Consider the following 26,400-nt stretch of genomic DNA (forward strand, 5'->3'; position numbering starts at 1 on the left):
CAGAACTCCACAAAATACCCATTTGAGCGCCAGGGTTTTCCCCCCTCGCCCAGCAAACCCTGCCTGGGACAGCTTTAAAACAGAGGTCGAATGATCGCATTGACTATGAATGAAGGCACATGCTGGAATTAATCAGAACCCATATGTGACATGCTACAGGAAATATGTGCAGGGAAGAAGGCTCGCAGGCTCCTGACGAGCCTCAGGTGTTGCATGGGTTCAAACTTTTTGTGGACCCGAGCCATGGCCAGTTCAGTACAGTAAGACAGGCAGCAGCTGGGTACTGTTAACCTGCGGCAGCCCTGCTTAAAGCAACAGCAGGTTTAGAACAAATACTCCGGACTGAGCATTACATAAAAGTCTGTCTCTCTCTTGGTGGGCTGAGCTGGAAGGATGCAGGCACTTCGTGGCCCTAATGTAGCGGCTAAAGGGGAATGCCGGCTAGGGATTAGTGTTGCAGGCAGGCACAGGCCTGAGTGGAGGGCATGATGTATGTAGCTGTGTAATCTCCATGGTCTTTCCCCAGACAGAAAATCTCTGAGACCAGAGGTACTGCAGTAAAAAGTCCTTCAAAAACTCACCCGTGCTACAAATAACCCTGGAGAAGCTGCTCATGAATTGGTCAGTCCTCTTCATGATTTAACAATTCACATTTTCTAATTCGCTCTAATTCACTGAAGGATTCCTCCCACCTGTCCTTGAATCACACTCTTCGCCTAGTATGCCAAGAGAGGATTTAGTTCCCTGCTCTCTCATTGGTGAGCCGTCAACCTTCTTGTCTTGACTAGTTAAGGCCATTCCTATAAAAACAGGACATCTCCTCTAAATTGTAACTCAAGACAACAGCAATCGAGGCCGCAGTTTCAGCTGCTGTCGAGCAGCTGTAAGGCTTTTAGCATGTGTGGTTGCTCTCAGTCTTACAAGGCTTTCAGAGCTTTCACCCTTGCAAAAACACAGAATCAAATGAAATTATCCTTTTTTTGTTGCATGTACGGTCATTGCAAAGGGGCATGGGAGCCTGCCAACTTTTCTCTTTGCCTCTGCCGTAGCCTGCTCCCTGTCTACCTTGTAGTGAACACAGAGGAGTATACCACAGGGAGGGGAGGCCCTACACAGGAACTCAATAATAACTTTCAGCAGTCTAGCCAGGAGGCTGGAAGCCCAGACTGCGGCTGTTCCCTTCTGTCCTCATTCCTCCCTCCGCATAGCCCCACGCTCCTCCCTTCACCCCCCTCCTCCTCCTGCTGGCCTGTGTCTGCTCCACAGGACTGATGCATTCTGCAGACAGGCCAGCGCTCTTAAAGAGACACAGGCCACATTTTTATCCCCTGAATCACTGCAGTGGACGGAACCACTAAAGCAAGAGCAGAGTCCCTCATTACCAGCCTCTAAATCAAGGGCCAGCGCTTCCTTTCTTAATATCACAGACACTGACATGACACATAATGTGAGCAAATAAATGACCAAAACTATGTTGAAAGGCACTCTTATTATTGTCATGATAATTTTTGGAGACACTTCAATAAATCTAATAAGGATTTAGGAATGACAGTGATACCACTGAGGGTACTGCTATATAAATGGCTTCTATTGTTATACTAGATTACACTGTGGCATCTGCCTCGGAGGGTAACATAGAAACAACTGCAACAAACAATAATTAAAATCACTGACTAATCTGTAGATTTGACTTTTGGTTAATTGATTAATGACTAGTATAAAACTGCAATCATCAAATGTCTTGTTTTGTTCAACCAACAATCAAAAAAAAATCGGATTAGTCATTTTCTGTTCATGTTCGACAAGGTTGAGCAGCACTTTGATGATAAATAGTTGGCAATACATTTTCTATTGAGCCTCTAATTAATTAATTGCAGTCCCGGTGTCGACAATTAGCAGTTTTTTTTTTAACTTTGGCTCAGTTTCTTTTTTATCACTCAACCCCCTATAAGAGGTCAAAAGTTTGTCCTCATTGTGTGGAACGTTGCTAATAAATCGCCTAATTAATGCAAATAGAAAACAGCACCTCAGAACTTTACTGTGTCACTTTCTTTTTTAATCTAAAATTTCTTTCTTTTCTGCCTATTTTATGATTTGAATGGAGCATAAACAGTTTGTGACTGAGCAGAGCCATGTTGAGTGCTATACCATGGCGAGGAAACGATACAAAATTTAACAGAGCTGAGTGACACAGAAACCTACAAGGGCGTGCCTGCCAAACACGCTCTCATTTTTTTTTTAGCTGTCAGCATATTTCCTTGCTTCATATACAGGCTGTGTGAAGCGGCAGAGGGTCTGAAATCCCAAACCTCATATTGGCGAGAGAAAGAGGTCAATATAAATATTTTTTTATTATGATCTGTACTCCTCTTTTTAATGGGATGGTTAGTATTACACAATAAACACATATGGTGACATGGAAAGGGTTTCACAAAGTAATCACAGAGTGCCATAGCCCTCTATTACCTAAATATCGGGAAGGGGATTAAGGGTTAACACGTCTCAGCTGCAGCATAACAACAAATGAAATCTCTATGGGAGGTATCAGTGCCAGAGTCAGCAAAGCAGCAAAGTCCTCTGCAATGATAACCCCATTCTGGAAAACCTATAAGGCTGAGCATCCAGCTTCAGATGGCCCAGACAGCTCCAGCTCAGGCTCTTAAAAACTGGGAAAGAAATCATAACTGCAACTCTCAGGAGTGTCTTCATCCCTGAAATCACCATGAGAATCTCACTGGCCTCAAACTCCAGTATTTTCATGGCTTAACAATGTTGTTATTACCACTTAAATCAGATATGCAAACAAAATAAAGCCACCACCTGACTACAAGGCTGTTTCTGGACAAAAAGAGAGAGCCTGGATCTGTAGTCACACAAAACAACTCACTGTTCGTTACTCTGTGGCGTGCAGGGCGCTTTGAGAGGGTGACGCATACCCAAACAACACCAAGCCATTGAATCACCAGTGTTTACGCAGCCTCATAATTCTGCACCATCTGTAGGACTCAGGTCCGATCTTCTGCGTAGCATAACGAGGGGACATACTCGCTGAGCTGCAGTCCTCTGAAACACTTTAAAAATACAGCAAGCTCATAAATCAAAACTTGGGTCTCTTGCTCAGAATATATCTTTATTCAAAGCGGTGATAACAACTTCACAGTGATGACCAACCGTCATCTCCGTCACCTTACAAGGCAGATGCAAGATGAAAAAAAAGGCAATGAACTTCTGACCTGTCATTCAGACTGCAGAGGAAGCTTTGCAGCTCGGGGGCAACCAGAGTCCACCATCCTCTCTGTCTCTCCTCCCCTCAGTGTCTCACCCTACCATCCCATAAAGCCCCACTAAAAACCTCCTGCTCCCCCTTTTATGGCTGCCAGATGGTGGGGAGGCCTCCTTGCCTCTGGACTTGCCTCTCTAGTCTAGTAAAACCAGTTGACCTCGGCAACATAAAAACTGCTATTTATGAAAAGGCTTGGAACAAAACACACAAACATCCTGCCACTGAAACAATCCAATGCCATCTCATCTTCCAAAGAGCCCTTTTACAAGATGAGAGTCGGATATGGATGTGTACCCTTAAAGCGGGGTGGTGGTGAAGTCCAGATGTAGCGACTACACCCAGGTACATTTTTTTTTTTTTATATGTGTGAAGGGGTTTTATTTGCGTGCCTTGGGTGTGAGCGCAGGACTTTGGCAGCGCTGAAAATTCTCCCTGAGAAACGGAGAAGCAAAACAAACAAAGCTGTCTGCATTCAGGTTGAAGCTGAACCGCAGAACCACAGTCTGGCCTGCGGTTCACGACATTCTGTTCCAGCTCTGACTTCATCTCAAACAAACACTCTCAAGACCTGTCCACCTCAGCCAGAGGGAGAGGAATCTGAGGAAAAGTTTGGATTTGAACTCCATTAACAAATCACACTCTCACACAGCTACGTCTCTGACCGATGTTTTCACCAAGTGCTGGGCAAACTCAAAATCTTTTCACTCACTTGTCACTTGTGTAGGAGTTGTGCCCTTTGACGGCATGCTAGGGCAGAGTCCAATGTTTGAGAGTGAGCCAGGTTGGGTGGGAAAGAGGGTTAAAAGGCCATAGATCGCCTTGTTAAAAAAGAGCAGTCAAATCAATAGCTTCTTTTTTACTGCGAATCAATTTAAGTGATTATCTGCTCTTCCAATAACAACTTTCTTCCCCCTCTACTCACCTCAGATGCCCCTTCTTTTCTCTTCTTCCATTATTTGTTCTACCAGTTGGAATCTCCCATTTATGTCCTGCAATTCAACCTGACCTCCAGGCAACCCCTGGCATGGCTGGCTAAGCCATTAGGGTAGCTGTGTCTGTGGGTTATTAGTGTGATAAAAGTTTACTGTCCCTCCAGCCACTCTGCAGGGCTGCTGCTTAACGCCTCTGAGGAACAAGTCTAGGGGACCTTTCACACAGCAGATTGGCCATGAGGGCATTTGGTCCGTAGGCCAAGTGACAAATACACCTAAGAGGGAAATAATTTATCCAGACAAGGGACACAGACAGTGAGGACAACAAAAAGAATGCAAGAGGCACAGAGCAAACCAGCCTACATCCAAGTGAGGATGATGAATAAAACTAGAGCATCCCTAGTGCGTTGGCTTTGTGGAAATACAGTATGTAGACAAGAGGGCTTAGGGGGGTGGTGGTTGTCTGTGCTATGTTTTCTCCTGTGCGGCAGAAGTTGTGGGCAGCCGAGCTAACTGCAGCCTCAGCACTTCTCTCCATATTCTCCAGTTTCAAGCCAAGAGAGAGAACAAAGGCAAAGAGCTAAGCTGCAGCAGAGGTAATGAGGACAGAGGCATGCAGCACAGGAGTGTGTGCCCTCAATAACGAGTGCTGCTGCAGTCTATGATGGAGTCCTGTTGGACAGCATGAATAAAAATCCATGCAGCTGCTGGGAGCAGCCACTTTGCCTGACTGTAGTCTTCCCACAGACAGCAGTAACCGACTGACTGCAGCCCACCCCTTTTTACACTGCAGCTCTGTCTACCACAAAATGGAAACCACAGTGTGACTGGAATTTGCTTGGAGACACATTGAGATCCATGTAGCGAGGCAGTAAAACTCCATTAGAACTGTTAATTCCACAAAGATTCTTTGGCAACACATTTGTTTTTAACTTTTAAAATCTTTGCAAAAACAACAGTTCTTTCATTACATTACAGCAAAAAAAAAAAGATTGAAAGAAATAAATATCTGCATGACATTGAAAAAAAAATCCCATAAACACACATAACAAGATAAATCTGATACTAATGATGTACTGTCAAGAAATCAAGTAAAATGTGTCAGAAGGCAGAGCTGAGTTTTCACAAATGACACAAGCTCATCTCTGAGAATGACAAACACTGCGGGCTGTGGTGTGAAATATTTTAGGAAGAATGGTGCAGAGAACTGAGGAAATCCACATCATTGCTGAAGGAGAATCCCAATTAAACTTGAGGACGCACCCTTAATTCAAAGCATGTGCCAAAGTCTATACCCGACTCTCCAGCCCACCAGTTGGAATCAATAATGTGATTAAGAGGGAAAAACTGTTTGAACGGAAGAGTTTTACAGCAAAAATAAAACTTGAAATGGAAAAAGAGAAACTCCAAATGGAGTCCTCAAGATTTTGTATTCATTATGAAGTCCAAACAATGCTTGGTAATTTTTCCTGCAGTTTTCCCGTCTCACAGCTGAGAACATTTAAACCATGCATCCTGCATGTTAAAAAAAAAACCTAATTAAAGTAATTATTTGTTTTTATTAGTTATTTTTTAACAGGTAAATATAAGTATTCTAACATTATTTAGCCCAAATGTCTTTAATTTGAAGTTGGATGCATTCCACAGAAAGGCCGTTTTGGCAGTTCTTGGCTGTAAAGCTGTGTCAGTGCTGGTCCATGCCAGCCCCACCCCATTAAGGCCGAACCCTGCACATCATGTGTTTCCACTTTACTGATAGGGTGGAAATGACCTCAACGCAGTAAAAGATGACAGGGGTGCTAGCGCTGTTCACCAGATGTGAGCAGAAAAAGAGAGAGAAAAAAGAGGAGGAGGAAGGGGAGAGAAAACCATTCGCCTGAAGAATTTACTGCAAACCCCTGAGGAGCCCTGTGATTGAGGGTTCAAGTCGAGCTTGCAGAGGTTCCTGGTGTATCTCAGCGGCACTCAGGGAGCACATACCCTCCTTACTGAGTCAGACACAGAGCTACACACACACACACACACACACACACACACACACACACACACACACACACACACACACACACACACACACACACACACACACACACACACACACACACACACACACACACACACACACACACACACACACACGTGTACATCCCTAAAACTCCACTGTCATTCCACTGCACCTGCTTGCAACACAAAAGCCACTTCCTCCCACTGTGTCCGGCCAAGCCCCTTTATCCCATTTAGTACAGCCTGCACCACAACAAAGGCAGAGAAATTAGGGAGTTGCGATGATGATAGGGCGACTAATCTCTTTGGAGGGACTCATTATATCAGCAGGCTGTACAGTTCAGCAGCTGAAAGGGGTGAATTAAATATGGACATGCAGAGATGGGTGTCTTTGTGAAGATGAGCACACCAACAATGTCCTGTTATTACCCCTGGAATAATTCATACATTCCATATGGGACAGATGCTCCAACCTGACTATCATCTCTGCGTTAGATTCAACACATTCGACTGATACAAGGTCACAAGTGGACTGATTATCTTAAATATGTGGTTGTTATGTGTTGGGGCAGTATTTTTCACTTCAAAACTGGTTGTCTTCATATTTTTTCTAGCCCTGCCTTGAGTGAAGGGTTTCATTAGATGTTGAAAGGTGACATGACCTTGCACTAAAACGCATACTCCTGTACAGCAGATTAAGGGTGTTGGCGCCAAAAGGAGAAGTGATTAGTTTTGATGATAATCTGAAAAGCAGCTTGACGTTTTTTTAAGATGATGTGTGTGCTCGCTCTTCTCTTGACACCGGCCATACACTGCTTAGGACACGAGGCTTATAACAGCCTCCTCATTATAGGATAAAGGGACACAGACACAGACAGCCATGGCCTGCTCTATTTCAGGCCATGGCTGTCTGTGTCTGTGCTCGTCGGCTGGAAATAAAGCCAGACGCTTGTCAACGCCACAAGGAAGGCGAAGAAGGCAGGCTGTCCTTGCTAGGCAGCCGGCAAAGTGAGCACAGTGCGGGGCAATCCTGCAACTATTATACATCTGCAAAAAAGAAGGGGAGTGTGAGGAGGTGTCCTCAGCATGTGAGCGACCGTGGCCTATCTTTACGCCTGTCTATTTAAATGCAGACCCTGCTGGATTGATATAGAAAGAAAGAGCAGAAAGTGAGAGCTAGGTGGGGCAGGTGGCCCACTCTTTAACAGGATGCATTTGCAGAGATACAATCCATTTTGCTTTTGAATGAAGCAATAAACAAGACTAGCAAGGTCAAAGAGAGAAAAGGTCCACCTGACCAGATGATGCCGTGGCAAAGAGTGACCATGACGGATCCTGGGGTGACTGTAATACTGAATAAATAACGTTCCCCCCTCACTGCAATAGAGTCTGCTAGGACAGCTGTGCTGAATTCATTTGATACGGGTGCCTGCTGACAATGCTGCATTGCTCCGTCTCTGCAAGAAAGCATGTTGAGCTGGTCTGAGGAGCACACAGGGGCTTGCAGCTTTTTAAAACACAATGATTGTTTTGCTACACAACCCAAAAGCTGTGACCCCTGTGAAAACCAAGGTATGTGAAATAAACCATGTTGGGAGTTGGTCGAATCAGAGTTGCACAGTACGTGCAGATCATCAGCGAGAAGACACAGTGCTCTTAGGCCAGATTTTGAGTTCTGATGGCACTGCAGATACATGAGATGACAGTCATCTGTAATAGCACACAGCGAAACAGGAGAGAGACAAAAATGTGGTTCCCACTCATGTGTTCATTTAGTGGGCTCTTGAAACCAGCCTGGAGGATAGTTATGAGGTCATCCTGACAAAGTAGCAGTACCTCCCTCCATTTATCTATCTATCTATCTATCTATCTATCTATCTATCTATCTATCTATCTATCTATCTATCTATCTATCTATCTATCTATCTATCTATCTATCTATCTATCTATCTATCTATCTATCTATCTATCTATCTATAAAAAAAAAGTGTAGATTAAAGATCGATGGTAAATTTTGATCTTTCAAAGCGAGACAAACATCCCTCACACTGCTGGAACAGCACAGTGATACATGTGCGGCGTACTGTATGTAGGCCAGTCTGAATACAGACTGATACAGCATGTGCTCACTACAGTGGAGGTGGAGATCTAAGTATAATGCAGTGTGAGGGGGAGTGCAGTAGGAGATCTCAGTGGAGGAGAGGAGGAGAGCCTGTGTCTGCATCTTTGTGTGTGTGTCCTACAGGGTCGAGGAGGTGTCAAACTGAGGAGGTGAGTGATAGTGGTGAGGGAGAGGAGGTGTCAGTCAAGGAGGTCTCGGTGATGGAGAGGGGAGCTTTACACGGAGCTGACCTGTGGGAGAGGTGTGTGTGTGTGATGCAGAGTGGAGGAGGACGAGATGGAGAAAGGAAAGCAAGAAAACAGCAGGAGGAGGAAGATGAGGAGGAGGAGGAGGAGGAGGAGGTGGAGGAGGAGGAGGAGGAGGAGAAGGAGGAAGAGGAGGAAGAGGAGGAAGAGAGTAGTTGAGTCAGCGCAGAGGTCACAATGAAAGAGGACGGGCAGTGAATGGAGGAGGGTGAGGTCTCTAATGTAAGAGGTCTCTGCACTGTGAGGTCTGTGAGTATGTGTGTGTGTGTGTGTGTGTGTGTGTGTGTGTGTGTGTGTGTGTGTGTGTGTGTGTGTGTGTGTGTGTGTGTGTGTGTGTGTGTGTGTGTGTGTGTGTGTGTGTGTTCTGGCGCGCTTCTTTGAGCTCACCAGCCAGAGAGCACGAAGTTCTTATTTAGCACAGGAAGAGCAGCTCTGCTTAGCAACCACATGCACCCTCCAATCACAAGCGTACGGAGCAGACTATGACTGAGGATGAGTCCTTTTTCAGAGTGTGTGGAGTCTGACAGAGGCCTCGAAAATGTTGTGGTCCACGTTTGCCCACACGCAGAAACATATACAACACATGTCTCCAATGCAAACCAATTTTCCAGAATTGAACTTTTATGTCACCAGCCCACAGAGACAAAAGTACTTTCACACCCCTGTGTGTCTCCTCCGCTTCACCGTCTTCTGAACTCAGCAGAGAATTCAAAGTTAATCTAAACCATCCTAATCCTAAAATAAATTATGCATATCCCAAAGAGCAAGGGAGTCGTGTAAATCCCTAAAACATTCATTTTCCTTTTCCCACAGCCAGGGCACGCAGCGCTGTACAGCAACTTGGCACTGCACCAGTTGCAAGTGAACCGATAGCAGCCCCCGATTGTGATCTGCCAGCCATCAAAACAGGAGGCACGAACAAGATTTGGACCAAATGCCGTCTGAACACTGAGCAGTCTGTTTGGTTTAGCTGCGTGAGCTAATCCTCCTGATAGCTTTGAAGGTGGTCGGTGGGCGGATTGTAGGCGAGAGCAGCATGCCGATTTGTCATATGGCACCAGCAGGGCCTACTTCTGCTCTGGCTGGAGCGCCATTAGCACATGTCCAATGTGGTCTAACAGTTCTGTAGCTTAGAGCTGCAGGTCAATAAAGGGAGACAAAGAGGGATAAATATTGCAATCCTGTTTGTTTCTCTTAACCTCTAAAGCCTTATCAGACAAGCACTTCAGTTGGTACTGTATGTGCAGTTGCACTGTTGGTTTCTCCATGTAATGTACTTTCTGTGGTATGTCCAATTCATGCTCTAATTACAAAATTCCAGAGGGACTGGCTATAAATTGTGAGGATGCTTTGAGTGGGCTAGAGAAGGAGGAGCAACGCCACGGCTGAGTCTATCTGGGTTCCTAAAAACACTGTCCAGGGAAGATGACAGTTTTGATGTGCACTATGGTCTCTGCATTCCAGGAGTTATGTAGGATTATCAGAGTTTAAACCCCCCCAGACTGCAGCAGCTTAGTAGCTCAGCCAGCAGCAGATGCAGACTTCAGGATTTCCTGTCTCCGCACCAGATGGGCCTGACTCTTAATCATAGAGCTGGAAATCAGGAGGTGATCGAGGAGGAATTGATGATGATTGTGGAATAGCACTAACTCAATACAGGCATCTGTTCTGCCACTAACGGACCGACTGACTGGCTTGACTGACTGCAGTCACAGCCAGTGCTCATCTCCTCCCTCATCTCATCATCACTGATCAACACTAATCATCTTCCTCCCTCACTCCAAGAGTTATACAAGAAGTCTTTCACACATTAGCACTGTGCAGTACCATGGAGGTTTAGAGAGGAAAGGAGCAAAACAATGTCCACATGAAACGATAAAAAATAGAAACAGGAAATCCTGTATGTCTGATATTCCAGAAATGTTTTCTTTTGTAGTTTTAGGGATTTCTGTTCATTTGCATGCATGTGTATGCAAATATATGATATATTTTTCAATAGATGCCAGGTTGTTCGAGAAAGGTTATATGATTAAAATAATTTTCTCATTTATCAAGGTTTTTTGTTATTCTTGATATGTAGCAAGATATAACAAATCCATAGTTATATATACAAACAAAAAGACGTTTAAAATTTGTTCAAGGCTAAACTCTTCATTTGGAGTAATCAAACCTTTCAATTTTTCAACTTTTGTTTACTAAAGTTCAGCTTTTCAGAAGTATTACATTTATAAAACAGATATTTAATAATACGAATATTATGTTATAATGCTATAATCACAATATGATTCTGCTGAAAATCCATTAGTGACCGTATTAAATTATTTCCCAGGCCTGTCACTATCAGACATGCAGACACCACTACAGGCTCCACATTGTCTTCGAGCACATTACCAGAAAACCAGTGACATAGCAAACGCATAAGCATGGATTTCCCACCCTGGGAAAGGTTAGAGGTTACAGACCTATCCACACAGCACCTAAAGAAACAAGGCAGAAACAAAGAGAGACTGCTGCACTTCACAGCTTTTGAAAGCCCAGCCCCAACACAATGGAGGCGGCAGGTCTTTAGCACACATTACCCATGACAGAACCCCAGCTGACACTCTTTTAACATGGGGTCATCCCTGCCCGAATGGAGGCCACAACCCCTGGGAGCTCCTGACACCCCCTTTGCCTTGACACTCTGTCCGTACTTTGGCCGAAACGCTCTGGCCGGCAGTCACTGACGAGGTGATGGTCTTCTGGGGAGGGGCTGGTCAGAGGGGAGTGGGGAGGGGGGAGTTGTTGGGACTGTGTTGACTGCTCTCAAAATAATTAAAGTCAAGGACAAGAGAGAGAAGGCCAGTAAAACACATGCTACAAACCAACTAAATTGTGAATTAGCTCCACCAGGAGCAGGATTGAGAAATATGCTAAATTTGAATCACGTGACTCCCTCTGGGTGATGTGGGTGAGTTGGGTCTTAGCTGGCTGGGTCAGACAGACCATCGAGGACCAAAGAGATGCACCATGTCAGCTTTCAGGGCTTCCCAGAGGTCAGCAGACAGATGGGAATGGAAATGAGCCCGCAGTGAGCTCATTTTAATCTGGCTCACACAGCTGATCCAGTCATTACACTCGCCTGTTTACATGCAAACGTTTCTTGTATACTCCCTATACATAAAGACACCCACGCAGAAGTGCAGGTAAACACACAGTTACTAGATAATAACAGAGGTAGAGAGATTCTTCATTCATTCGTTCACTTCAAATCACAGCTCATAACCAAAACACATAACCCTTTAGCCTTCAGCACACACTTTGGTTTCAAGTTTGAGGCTAATTGCATCGAGTGAAGAGAACAACGGGAGGAGAAATGGCATAAATTGGCGTCAGTTGACTGGTTTTAATATCCATTCCATTAAGAAGGGTCTACGCAGTTCTCCAGAGTCTCCTTTTACTCTCCACTCAGTCAGATGATTGATCGCATTGCCCTTACTTCTTAGGGATTTTTTTTCTTGCAGTTAATGCTCAGAAGTATTTGACTTGGGCCTGAAGAAATAAAAAGTTTTTTTTTTTTCAATTCCAATCCTCTTTCTTGAAGATTTCCATGCTAATCAGAAAAGTTCATATTTAAATTATTACATGCAAGGTTTGGCACAATGAAGAAGGTCATGAATTGAATCAAAGTTCAGGTTTCCATACAATTTACAGTAATAATCATCTAGGAACTCAAACAAACAGCAGTAATTTGGTGATGTTGAACAGGAATTAAGCTGCAGTTGAGAGAAATGTTTGTTATCAGCGTCTTGTATATCCCTCCATTCTTTATCAGACAGCCATCTGGCCAGTGGACTGGACACAAGGGCATGTGATTGGATGGCGTAAAAAGAATGGGGGTAGCCCGGGTCAGTGTCTTTGGGGAAAGGTCAGAGGTCATGGCCCTTTGACAACACATGTCAAGGCCTGGCTCACACACCCTGCATCATCTGAATGAGAGTCTGCAGCGTCCTTTCTGCAATCTGCCCTCATCTGCACATTAGGCAAAGGGCTAAATGACCAAATGCTGGATTTGATGCAAAACAGACACAATGATTCACCGGTCCCATTCCCTCCTCTGATCCGGCTTCTGCTTTTGAGAGCAGGATGCAGTTTTCACTGGTTATGTTTAACTTTTGGAGCTCATGGTTTATCAATAAAAACTGGAATCCTTATCTCAATTACACTTAAAGCTCTACAGAAAACTTCAAAACGGCCCCACAATAAAACCCAAATCACTTCAGCAGCTTCTTCTCGCAGTGCAGCGTCTGCGCCAACCACATGTACAGTAAATGAGGAGGGAGTCTAGACAGATGATACAGGCAGAGGAGGTAACCTTTGAGGCTGTCTCTTATTAATAAAACAGTCTGACATTATAGGGAGGCTGAGGCAGACCGATAACATTGTGTTTTTATTTCATGGGTAAGCTGAGCCAAAGGCGGTCTTCAAGCCCCGGTCCAGCCTTTCAGCAGCTTGGCCTGTCAGGCTGATGTATGGGGAGAGTGCTGGTGTGCAGCTCCCTGAGGACCAGGCCTGTCTGCTAACTGGGACACGACTGACAGTGAACCACAGCAAACATGCACTGCCCCCTCTGCCACGCTCCCTCCACGATGCTCAGGCCCAATGTGTATCACACACACTGAAAGACTGCCTCTCCTTTTCGAGGAAACATATAACTCTCAGCTGATACATCACGACCTGCTGACAGCAGTTAGGACCAAAGGTACGAGACTTTTTAAAAAATAATTTCAAGGTAGATGTTTCTGGACTGTACAAAGTAGTTGGAGCATCCAGTTCATGGAAAAACATGATAGCCATAAATCAGCAGTGAACGCCTGTGAGTTGCATTCAGTACCCCCAAACACAAATCAACAAGACCTCCTCTTTTCTGTCACTTCTTCCTTATAGCCTATTATTTCAGACATGTTTCTATAAACCAACAACATTTTCCTTCAAAGTGAGAACTGAGGTTTCCCTGTGAGAAATTTCCCAGCTCTTGCTCCGACTGGAGCAGCGCCATGGTGATGCATCCAGAGATGTCCACTCATTAGCAGAGTCCCACACAACAGCTGCTCTGTGACGAAGGAACAGCCACCTCATCTCCTGGCCCTTTGTCCGTAACAAAAATCTCTGACCCACGCAAGGAGCCACAATGGCAAAAGACACACACACACACACACACACACACACACACACACACACACACACACACACACACACACACACACACACACACACACACACACACACACATATCTCATCCTATCTTGACCAGCCACAACCCCTTCTCTCTTTAAAAAACACACACACACACACACACACACACACACACACACACACACACACACACACACACACACACACACACACACACACACACACACACACACACACACACATTTCCATATTCCAAACCTCATTAAACTCTTCTCCCTTTCCCCACCTTGTGGCACCATAATGTCCTCCTCTGTCCCCCTCTCCTCTCGCATCACACCAATAAAATATATCATCGAGACTTAATTTATCATAATGCAGATGCCCTTGGGTCACCCTGGGTGTGTGTGTGTGTGTGTGTGTGTGGTGGGGGTTTAGATGATGGGATGGATGCTCAGCGGTGTCAAGCTGATGGTTAGAGGCTTCTGTTTCACCTCTGCCAGACATATATGAGGTGAGTTAGGCTTTATATGAGGTGTTTCATGGTGCAAAAGCAGAGACGGGACAGGCGCAGAAAGATATGTGACATGTGATTTGCATTATAACTCTGCTGGGGTGCTAAATAAGACTGGAAACACTTTGAAAGGATACAAACAATCATTTAAAAAAGACAGCAGGTATAATGAGAAGGAAGTCTCAAAATCAATGCTTATTAATGCAGATGAGGTATTAGGCCTGAGGCTGTTGAAATATCCACAGATGCAAACACACAAAATGTTGAAACATATTTCTGATGGTTTTAACAAGGTGAAACTGAACAGACTTACTCTGCAGGATTTACTGGACAGTTTCCCAGTCAGATCATATTTTCCTTTTAACTCTTTAAGCAGCTGCTCCAGATGACTCTTCTCCTCTTTTCCGGTGTAGTCCGGGTCTAAGAGCACATAAGCCCGCCAGTTGGCGGAGTCGAAGCCCCAGTGGACAGTCCGGTTCTCGAGTCTCTTGTGACTGTGGACCACAAACTTGTGAGGGGGGTACATGAGTCTGCAGTCCATGCATTGGATGCAGGCGGCAGCCGGACCGGTGTACAGTTCCGGGACAAACAGGCCTTTACACCGGCCGAAACATTCGTGATACACTTTGAAGCTTTTCTCGGTTCGCTCCAACTCCAGGGACCCCAACTCCTTGTTGCAGTGAGGAGGGTAAGTACCGCCGTAGATGAGAGCGTTGCAGAGGCGCTCAGCATCAGTCTGAGTGATCAGCCCGCAGGACGGTGCCGAGAAGGGCAGGATACCCACCACTTTGAGGATCTCCAGCTGGTCCGCCGTGCACCTGGAGCAGTAGATGTGCAGGTCGTCGCACACCGAGTTGATCTGCTGGAGGGAGAAATCTCTCAGGACGCTGTTGAGGATCTGCGGTAGGCACAGCCGTTTCTCTCCGCCGACCACGAAGCAGGAGATGGGCTCCCGCTCCAGCACAGTCTCGCACCTCTCCGTGGAGCGGTCGGATGGGATAAAAAGTGGACCGGACATCACTGGGGGTGTCTGAGCCGGCAGGGTGAGCATCATCTCGGCGGATTTTCCATCTTTACCGAAGAGTGAGTCCTGGTGCCACCGAGCGGAGAACGCCGCGGGTCCACCGAGAGAGCGCATGGAACTCAAATGAAACTGCTTCAGAGTTTGTTGAAGTCCAGGATGGGGCTGAAAGCTCGTGCCCTCCATGTTGTCGCCGGTTAGAAAAGAGAGTTCGAAACTCAAAGTGAAAGCTAAAATTGACTTATTGGATCGCGCGTCCTCAGCATCCGGCTACACGCTCAATAACGCGCATATCCATGTCACCAGAGAAGCTTCCCAGCGCGTCCATTCAGAAAACTGACGGCTGCTGAAACATAGGGCAGTTCCTGTGAGCAGACACAATTAAACTCGACAACTCAGAGACTCAAAAGTCGTATTATCCAACGTACAATCACCGGGTATTGTTTCGATGCTCCTGCGGTTTTACGCACTCCTAATGTGCGCTCGAAATATGCCTCGTCTGCTCAGTCTGGCGTACTCTCAGTCTGTCTCCCCACTCCCTCAATGTGTGAGTCTCTCTCTCTCTGTCTCTCTCTCTTTCTCTCTTTCGCCCTCCCTCTCTCTCTCTCTCTCTCTCTCTCGCCCTCTCTGTTTGTTTGTGTCTGGTTCAGTCATTGAATCCCAGCCAGGAATGTGACTGACTCCCCGGGCTGGCTCTTCCCTCAGCCAGCTGTTCCTCCCTCTGCTACATGGCAGCTGCACATAAAAAAAAGGGAAAAAAAAGAAAGAAAAATCCTTCTAAACCGAGCTGAGGGTGGAGCTCTGGAAAACGGAGTTGATATAGGAAATATAAACACAGACTTACCTACTTCAAACGTATAAAGATCAGCACGTTTGTTTTTTCTGTTGCAGAAACTGTTTTGTACATTTACTGAATATATTTGCTGCTGCCTGAAGGTCAATCTGAAACAGCAGAAACTTGGAAACACTGGTACATGTATTACTGCGTTTTAAGTAGCCTACATATTTGAAGGACTTGGACTTTACTTCAGTATTTCTATTTGATGTAAGTACACTTACTCAAGTAAAATAACATGGTGTTGTATGTGTCAGTTTATGCTTCTACACCACAATATTTTAGAGCAAAATACTGAAGTTTTCATTTAATAATTTTAGTTACTCCTTAACAAGTTTATTTATTGTGTAAAAACATGGAGAATCTGTCATTTAAATCTTGAAATGCCTAAACTGTGCATACAACGGAGATGAAACAAGTAATTAGCAACAATTTAATACTCAGAAGTCATTTTTCATGCAATAATAGTAAACATTTAATTGTTTATGCTTCTCTAATCCAAGAAACTCCCACGTTTGCTTGTAATCATTTGAATAATTTGAATTTATGTTTAATAATTGAAGTTTGTACTATTGATTGAAAAAAAAAACAAGCACTATAGATGCCCCTTTGGGCTCTGGGTAATTGTGATGGGCATGTCCCACGAATTTCAGAATTCTTTCAAAGCTAAATATCTATTAATTAATCTAGAAAATAATCAGCAGATGAATTCATAATAATTATAATAACCAATAGTTGCATTCCCAAACAAAATAAATATGACTTCCACCGCAGTAAAATGGCACCTAATGCACAAGTAACAATTATAAAGATAAAATGATATATATTTCAGTATGGTTTTAGTATTTTTAATAAATAAAGATTTGAACCACTGAAAGCCTTTATAATACAGCCGGCTAAAATTCATGACAAGGCCCATCAATTTACCTCCATCATTTATATATATGTAATTCTTTCACATTGCATTTCCACTTGCCCTTAATGGTCTTGCTCTTTATCTATTCTATAGCAAATACAATAACATTTGAGAAAAGATGACCGTGAGCTTTGCATTACTCCAATTTGGATAGTTATCATTTCGAACCACTGGAGGGAGCTAAATATTAACCAGAGACACCGTTTCTGTCCTTCTTACCTGTTCTTTTCCTACTGGCGTTCTCTCTCTAGCCACCCTCCCCCTCCGTCTTTGCTCTGACAATCACATACAAGCATATCGTAATCAACAAGAAAATAAGGTATTTGTGAAGTAAATAAATGTGAGGGCAGGATCACCATTTGTTATTTATGCGCAACCACTGAGAAGTCCACTGCAATGAACGCATGTAAAGCAGAAGCTGCCCTATTTTACTGCAACTATATGGTCTTGACTACAGTACCCGTCTGTCTGTTTGTGCTGTCAGCCAAAAGGCAAACCTAACCAAACGAAGTAATTTATAATCTAATAATAGGCACAAACTTATCCATATCAATTCATAACATTATTCTGATTGAATATTGGGTAACTGTGGGCAGTGCAATCGGGTCATTTTGCCATTTCGACTCCCCTAAACCTGCAAACTTTACATTTCCAAATGAGTGAGGGTTTGTTTCAACGTCTCAATCCACTATGTACCACAATACCCAATTCTATTAGAATAATAAACTTTGAATAAAAACATTGCAACTACTTTATCTATAGTAATGAAGTGCTTCAGTTGGCCTGTTTGCTGGCAAGTGTGCAATCAGACTAGCTCACAGACTAGCTGGTTATCTCAGTTAGCGCCCTAGAAATAATTTTTTTTTTTTACATTATTCAAACTTAACCATCGACTTTAGGCTTTTTTTTTTTTTCCTTCTTTTTTTTGTGCTAATGAGTCACTCACTTGCTCCTCCTCATCCGTCCTCTCTTGTCCTTCTCCTAATAACCATCTGAAAATGGAAGAATAATTTGCATTTGCAAATTAACGGGGCACCAACACTGCTTTCCTTTGTGCCCCTGTATTTAGTAGGTCTTTTTGTTTTTAAGTGATCTTAGCATTTGACAACAGGATGACTGAATGAAAGATTGAACTCATTTTCACTGACATTTTGTATCAAACATTTAAACAAATCTTGATGTGGTCTTCACTGAAATAGAAAAACATTTAATCACTGCCTTTCTTACAAATATTATAACAGTGGAAGACATTTTAACATTTGCAAAAGTTCTATTAAGCAATAAATGTTTAATTACTAATACCACATTACCAGAAAAGCCAATTTACCTCTGGTTTTACTATTGCAAAAAAATCATTGTCTTCTTTTAACATCCGTGTCAAAACGATCAATTCAACCACCTTTTCTTCTTTTTTTTAAATGTACAAAAAAGTATTCCCAAGCAAACAGACATTTAGCCTCATTGCATTTTTTTTTTTTTTTTTTTTTTTACAAATTTCAAAGGGTTGTGATAGCTATGATGTTGAATACAATTTAATTAATTTCCCATTTCTCCCTTTAAATCACAAGATATGGTTTCCCAAACTTCACAACTAATCAGAAACAAAATACAGCAACTACATCTATTTTCTGTAAAGTGAAAACCATATTACAATTGTCTATTAATAAAACTGAAAGACTGTCCTATGTTTGACATAAGTGACAGCATGACCTTAAAAAAACAACAACAAAAAAACTCAAAGCGTTGCCAATCACAAGCTTCAGGGAAACAGAAAAAGAGGTTCGCTTAAAATATTATCATTTCAGGAGTGCTTCTGCGTGGCCTCCATCATGCTGCTCGTTGCAAAATGTACCTACTTAATGCCAACCTTGAAAATGAGTTTTCAAAAATGTCATTAGTCCATTAAATCCGTGAGATATACACTCTACTGTAATTCAGACACCTTATTTTCATACTGTGGTGGTGGAGTGATGGGTTCAATGGTCACCGGGTTCTGAGTGGGGCTGCGGATTTGGATGCGGAAGTCCTTCAGGTGCAGTTTGTCTGACTTGATTCTCCTCACTCGCAGGGGCCGCAGTAAACGGCTGGCCCGGCTACTGCTGCGGGTGGGCAGGCTCGGGTTTGATGTAAGGCCAGCATGTTTAGGTTGAGACTCAGCGGCAGGTTGAATGGGAGCCGGTGTGGGATCGTTAAGAGGGGTGTCCTCAATGGGGTTGCTAGTGGGCTCCGTTCCCTCGTTTTCCACAGCAGCTATGATGTCCTCGTAGGACGGCAGCTGCGAGATGCTATGGTGAAGGTTGCTCTCACGGACGGGGTAGTCGCTACTGCCAACAACCTCGTCATAGCTGGGCACGTTGTACGATGTTTGGTCTGATGATCTGGAAAGGAATGCAAGAGGGGATAAAGCATTGTAAATGAAACATGAAAAATAATCATACTTACATGATCAAACTAATTTTTTGGGATCGTTTGGGTGCAGCTGCAAAAGGCTGTTCTAACAAGTAGACTTGTTAGTAAACTCCAACAGACACAATATTAGCATTCGTCTGGATCTCAAGTCTACTTTATGCTCGCTTTGCTTTGCTTTTTTTGTCTAAACCTTGCTGCCTGCTGTCGTCCAAAACAATTGAAGATCAGAGTCGCGAGAGTGAACCAAACAGTATTGTTGAAGACCACCAAACCAAAGCTGAAAGAAGGCTAAAAAGTGTTGTAGAGCTGAGGTCTTTGTGACAACACAAATGACCCCTTTCACATTACAGCTGATCCGTTGTTATAATGAAATCACTGATTATAGCCACCGGAACTATTTTTGAGACTCTCTCAGTATTTCGACGTTGTATAAATTGAGTTGTTCCAATGTATTTTTGATGAAAAAGCAGGTCTTGGTGCTTTGTGAGGGGCAATCAAAAGGGTCAGAGATTACACCTGCTGCATATGAATGTTGATCAGCGCCATGACGTGCACAGAGCTGGGGCAAGCTGTAACCTTCAATGGAAAGTATTTCAAGTTTCATCACCTGATCAACATCCGAGATACATATTTTTTTGTGTCCAGCGGTATGTGCGCTTCTGCGATTCCTCCCTGCACTGGAATTTTAGACAGTGAGGGCACATTAAAGTTTGTGTAAAAGTTGCAGGAAACAGAAAGACGTTTTCAATGCGCTGTGAGTGAGCGTGCTGTCATGTCGGAGAAGCCAAACATCATTGCACCTCGGTCCAGAACATTTGTACTGTTTTTTTTTTCCCCTCAGATGCCTCAGAACATCCCACTAGAACTCGGTATTAACGATCATTCAAGGGTCTCTGCTGGTAATTCACAGAGTTTGACAAAAAATTTGATGTACGCCCTCTGCTCCATGGAGATATCGTAAATGCCCCCGACCAGTGGTCACAAAAACATGTGTAACGCAGGTACTGATGTTGATCAAGCAACAAAACTTGGAATAGTTATTCACAAAGGTTATAGCTTATAGTATATTTCTTATCTGTGGACTTTATGTGATTACAATAAGTTTTCAAAAAAATGTTGGTAGCCTGCATTTTTGTTTGTACCAAGTTTGAACAGTCCTGCACTCTGTATGTTGCTTTTAGCACCTTCATTAGTTCCTGGGTCAGTTTTTTTTTTTTTTGGGGGGGGGGGGGAATTCTACTACTTAAGGGGAAAGTTTTTTCAAATTTCAAGATGTGGAAAACAATAAATTGTAAGATACATTTCCCATTATTACAAGCTGGAAGTTGACAACATCTAAGAACGATCTGGGTATAAAAACGGAACCAAAAGTCATCACTCACGTCTGCTCCCCTACATGGTCCATTAAGGAGACTGCTGTTGCCACTGGCTGGTTACTTCTGTTGCGAGCTGTCCTCTTGCTCCTCACACCGAGGCAAATGGACAAGAGCAACATGATGACCCCTGCTCCAACTAGCACCAATGCTACTGATGAGGACTTTGTGCGTTCTGCATCCTCATCATCATCATTCTCGCTCCCAGGCACAGCGGTGGAGTTACCCGATGGAGAGCCATCACCGTCTATGGGTATCACAGTCCACACAATCATAACAATGCCCAGGGCTATGAGTCCCACTCCCAGGGCACATAGAGCATAGTGGGCACCTGAACCGGCACTCTCTGAGCTGGAGGATCTGTTTGGACGGTTGTTGCCGCCACAAATACCCCGACTGGAACACATACCTGCAGGACAAACTGCAGAAGAAAAAAAAACAACAACACAAATTTGTCTTAAAGAGCTTTTCAGTCAGCACAACACAGGTCACCCTTCATGTTACACCTTTGCAGACTTCAGCAATTTAAGTCCCTATTGACATTACACTGTGTATTACAATGCGAGTTGATGTTCCAGATGTTATATGTCAGCTCTGCCAGGGTGGGAACGACCTCAGACAGTCCGTGTCACACTTCTAAAGACTTGACCATGACGTGCATTACACGAAAATAACCATATCGCCAAACTAAAACGCATATTACTGTTGCAACAAAAGGTAAAAACCTCAGTGTGAGTGTTCTAACTCAATTTCTGTATCACTGTAATGAATCTAGCTCTAACTGTGAAGTAGTTCCAGCTGGTGTGTGCTTAAATCAGCAACATTTTTGAGGAGTGAGTGAGCAGCAGCAGCAGCAAAGCATCACGCAGGGTAACAAAACAGGTTATAAGAACAAACAACAAAAAATGCAGCGAGGACCCACACATGTCTCAACAAGGCAAACATGAACCTGACAGGCGGTATCAGGAAGAGGAATGACACAAAGAGGGAAGTAACACAGTTGTCTTGGAGATGATGATAGTCTTTGGCAGCAGAATTCACAAATATATAATTCAGCATTCATTGTGTTATATACACATGGGAAGTTACAATCAAACCAGATGCATCAGATGTACAGGTAATAGATAATACCATGAACGCATTCACAATCAATTGCATATCCATACAACAGCACCGCCAAATGACTAATTTATTTTTAAGCTTATAACGTTATTTTTTGAAACACTACCGAGGTTGTTTTTCAGCTTTGGTATCTTGCGAGGCCATAACTAGTGAGCTGTACTTCTACATGTTCACATTTTTCAGTCCTTGTGCATGTTAAATACAAACAAAACAAACCAATTCTGAATTATTTTTCAACTGAGAATAATTTTTTTCTGAAGGCCTGAAAAAAGGAAAAATACAAATAATTTTTTTTTCTGTGGCAGAGATACGCTTCGGGGGCTCCCGATAGACAATTTGGGAACCGTTGCTGCTGACCACCTCTTCTGAAATATCTCTACTTGAGTGAGATTGACTAACAATCAGCAAGTTTAATTAAAGATGCAACTGTATGAAAAGAAGCAACGTATTTGCATTTCTAAGTTTTCAACAAACTTGGTGCTGTGCAGGAATTTTTCTCTTTCCTTTGCACGATTTCATCATCCAGAGCACCTGCCTGAAGGTCTACATTGATTAAATCACGCTGAATTTAAACCTCTGGATGACGCCAGCTGAAAATAACTGACCTCTGGTCCAGAGTGATGGACATCAATCATTTGGGTGATTTTTCAAATGAAACTGATACAGTGATTTACAGTTATATTTACAGTTGAAACTACAAACATCATTTTACTTGTACGCATAGAAATAGATCAAATGTTTTCACTCATCTCTTTAGAGCAGGACACAGTAATATGTGAATACCTCAGGGCAAACAGATGAGGTCAAACAGAAAATCAGTGACTTGACCTTTGGTTATGACACAATGACAAAAACGTCATCAAACAAAATATTGAACTTATGAGTTAAATCTTTGTGTACCTCAGGCATAAAAAGTAAAAAAAAAATGTATCATACCACTGGAGACTATTAAAACTTAAAAACTTTACATAGGAGTTAGCACAAATAGTTACAGGGTTTTAACATGGTCTGTCAATGTGCCATGAACCATTCCAGCACAGTGTGTTGGAGGGTCACCTTCCCTCATTTGGAAATTGTATTTTCTACATATTTGCCGGTGAAAATACATCTAATAAGCATAATAAAACCCAAGTACTGTACACACATTTACATGCAATCCTGAAATTTTAGTTGATGATGAATTGTCATATAAATATCTGTGATTAATAATTTGACTATATTTTTCTGTTCATTTTACTTTAACTGCCAACTTTGTGCTGCAAATCCAACAAATTGCCTTCTTCAAATTTATCTGTCTTTGGCATAAAACCAAAATGTGCTCAGAGCAGTAATGTGGTTGACCTTGTGGATAAATCCATGCCGTTAAATCCATGATGTCAATAGATGTTCATCGAAATACAGTCAGTCAAAACTGAAAAGTTTAAACAGATAAAGGGTAGCACACCGAGATGGTGTCATTAAATGATTGCCAGTCAAACCTCCACCGTGGAAAACAACATGTAAATAGAGATGGAAATGTGGCATTTCTGTTGGTTTCCTGCAGTTGTCTTAATTGTGATATATTACATACAACCAATTCAAGTAAGTAACTCAGGTAAAACCTCCTGTATCTGTCATTATCATACCAAAACTGCTGCTGTGTTTTCTTGACAAGATGATAACACTATTATGATCTAAAAGAGGATTTAATGTGTTTCAATCATGTCGGCAGCATCCATAAATTCAAACTAATTAGTCCAGCTGTTTACTCAGAGCAGCATCTGTCCTACCTGCTCCAGGTTTAAAAAGACAGTGAGAGCTTCTAACTGGTGAAGTCAATGACGCTGTGGTATATCATGGTTTGGTCTTTGTTAAAATGTTAGTCATATGTGTATGATTGATACTTACACCAGCACTGCTAGTGATATTTCCTAGTGATACTGAAGCAAGTGTGTCTTTCCTGTCCCGTGGACATTTTTTTTTTCTGCTTCATGCCAGCTCAGCTTTTTGCTGCTTAATGGCTGTTTGACTTTGAAATAATGGTACACATTATGTCTGTGTTAAAGAGACGCACAGTAGCCCAACTATGAATAAAACCTATTGACAGGACCTCAAGTAATTGAATACATAATTCAGAGCTGGGTGATGATTTGATATTATTGTCTGTTGACCATAATAATTTAAAACTTTTGAAAATTCTGATCAGTTTATCTTTAAATAGCCGCTGATAAAACAATCTGGACTCTTATAAAGTCTCATCATCCACAGTACAAAAAATGTGTATGGCCTTGGTTGAGGTATTGGAATTAGCACATGGAGTGATAATAGTTGATTCACATTCACTTCGGTAAGCATTATGTGATCTAGAGCTGCGTTGATTAGGGCATGAATAAATTAACTGATTGACAAAATTAATCACCAACTATTTTGATAACCCGTAAATTCTTTGGAGTCCTTTTTTTTTTTTTACAATGGAAAATACTCAAACCATTTTAAATCTAGCTTTGTTAATGTGAATATTTTCTGGTTGTTTGTACTAAAACAATCAATGATTAAACAAGAGAAAAAAAAAAAAAAAAACACAAAAGTGAATGGATACTGCAGCCTTAATGTGTTTTTAGTTGTCTGTAAATCTGTAAGAATTACGAAATACATACAGTGTATAATTGAGATCTAATTTCTGCTACATAAATCAATCACTTTGAGGATGTTTTTTCCTCCTCAGTTGCAGACATACATTTATGAATGACAGATGACTGACTCGAGCAGAGTAACATGGACTATATAACTTTCATTTAAGGGCAAAATTAGTTGATAGTATGGTTCCACAGCGTTACAGTCTCCGAGTCTGTCTGACTGGATGAAGATACATACTTTCTGTTATCATTTTTCTCAGTTCACTTTTCGGCATGTTGCAGGCCTGTCAGCATGTATGGGTGTGTCCGGTTCAACATAATTTCCAGCTTTAAAAATATGTCCTTCCTGTTACAAAGACGGACTTAATCACCGCTTCTTAAAAGCGCAACTTGCAGGACATTACAGGCGCAGGTGGCTCAGAAATGCTGCGAATGTCTCCTTTCATTGTATGTGAAGGAGGAAGGGATTTCAGAGGATATGTCCCTTCACAGGAACGACGTTATGGTCCCATCCGGACACAGCTCCGATTAAACACGTCATAACCACACACACACAGATAAACATTTAAAACCCGTCTAAGAGCAGCGATTAAACGGTCTTAAATGGTCTCTCGTGGTGTAGGTGATTTAGAAGAGGGCCTTACCTTTTCACCGCTCAGTGTCCAAGGACTTCCCTCTTCATCGGTGAGTTACCTGAATCACGCAGGTGTTTCCAGGAAGACCAGAGGGGCGAAAGAGAAGGGAAACGCAACCATTCATAACCCGTCCAACTCAGCTTTTTTTTTTTTCTTTAAAAATCACAGGCGGGTTTATTCTAACAATGTGTACCACGGAAAACAAAACTAAAGTTGACAGGAACTTTGTACAAGTTGCGTTCGCAGAAACTTCCCCACTCCTGGTTGTAAAGTTTATCTGTGACCAGCTTCCTCTTGGTCCTAGCGCTGCTCAGGTAAACTTCCTGTGGAGACAAATTAGTGGGACAAGACCACGCCCACAAACAGACTTATTGAAATAAACTGAAATAAATTGCATTGTACAAAATAGCATTGTAGTTAAGATCTTAGTTACGCCATGTGTTTTGGATTTAATCTTAATAAATTAAATTTCTTTTATCTTTTTTCATTACTGATTAGTCTGTCAGTTCATGTATTATTCATTTGATTTATACAATTTTCAAAAAAAACATGGAAAAATCATCCAAATATCTCAGAGCCCAAAGGAATAGCTTTAATTACTTTTTCAGGCAACAGTGCAAAACCCAAATATCTCAACTTTACTTTTACACAAAACAGAAAAGCAGAAAAACCCCACGGATTAGTTGCAGATTGATTTTCTGTATTTCTGATTTACTGATTGGTTAACTGACAAATTATTTGATCTATAATTATCAATACAGATAACAATTACAAATCAAACTGTATCTTTACAGAGGAAACCTACTAATGTGACATGTTGTGGTCAAGCAACTCAAATTCTTTATAGTCGGGTATTATGGCTTCAAAACCATTTCAAGCCCATATAGGGTCCGCCATGAAGCTTTCAGGTGTATCAAATGATCTTCCTCAAAAGATAAAATGTTACATTTAAATCCAAATTTGAAAGACAATATGAGCAATAATGAGCAACATTCTTGAAACAATTTAAATTTTGAAACCCTGTTCTGTACATTTTGAGGACAAATGGACCATCTTCATCTGCTGGGGAAGATAAACAAAAAAAGCTCCAGAACAGCTGGACCTTGTGGTGAGGTTGTTTTTGTCAGCTGTGTTTGAAAAGTGAAGAATAAACTTTTATAGATGTGGAAAAGTGGAGGAAAGTTCTCAACACTGGCAATGGT

General features: G+C 42.5%; 2 protein-coding genes across 2 annotated transcripts in view; both read right to left on the reverse strand.

The window, feature by feature from the left end:
• Positions 1-15,881, reverse strand: part of skib (v-ski avian sarcoma viral oncogene homolog b) — a 34,054-nt gene extending 18,173 nt beyond the window's left edge. Inside the window, exon 1 of the mRNA XM_069690813.1 lies at positions 14,586-15,881. Within this exon, the coding sequence (XP_069546914.1) occupies positions 14,586-15,479 (894 nt within the window). The 5' untranslated portion in view covers positions 15,480-15,881. The remainder of the gene's footprint in view (positions 1-14,585) is intronic.
• A 2,349-nt stretch (positions 15,882-18,230) lies between these two features.
• On the reverse strand, positions 18,231-25,480 carry tmem51b (transmembrane protein 51b). Its single transcript, XM_069690814.1, has 3 exons — positions 25,208-25,480; positions 20,836-21,247; positions 18,231-19,422 (listed from the first exon to the last, which is right to left on the reverse strand). Exons 2-3 carry the CDS (start codon positions 21,231-21,233, stop codon positions 18,969-18,971), a joined length of 852 nt encoding a protein of 283 aa, XP_069546915.1. The 5' UTR covers positions 21,234-21,247; positions 25,208-25,480; the 3' UTR covers positions 18,231-18,968.
• Between the last annotated feature and the right edge of the window lie 920 nt (positions 25,481-26,400).

This window comes from Brachyistius frenatus, unplaced genomic scaffold, assembly GCF_029030835.1.
Source record: "Brachyistius frenatus isolate BFR_SWC_R1_liver_20210118 unplaced genomic scaffold, ASM2903083v1 Contig_10, whole genome shotgun sequence".
NCBI lineage: Eukaryota > Metazoa > Chordata > Actinopteri > Embiotocidae > Brachyistius > Brachyistius frenatus.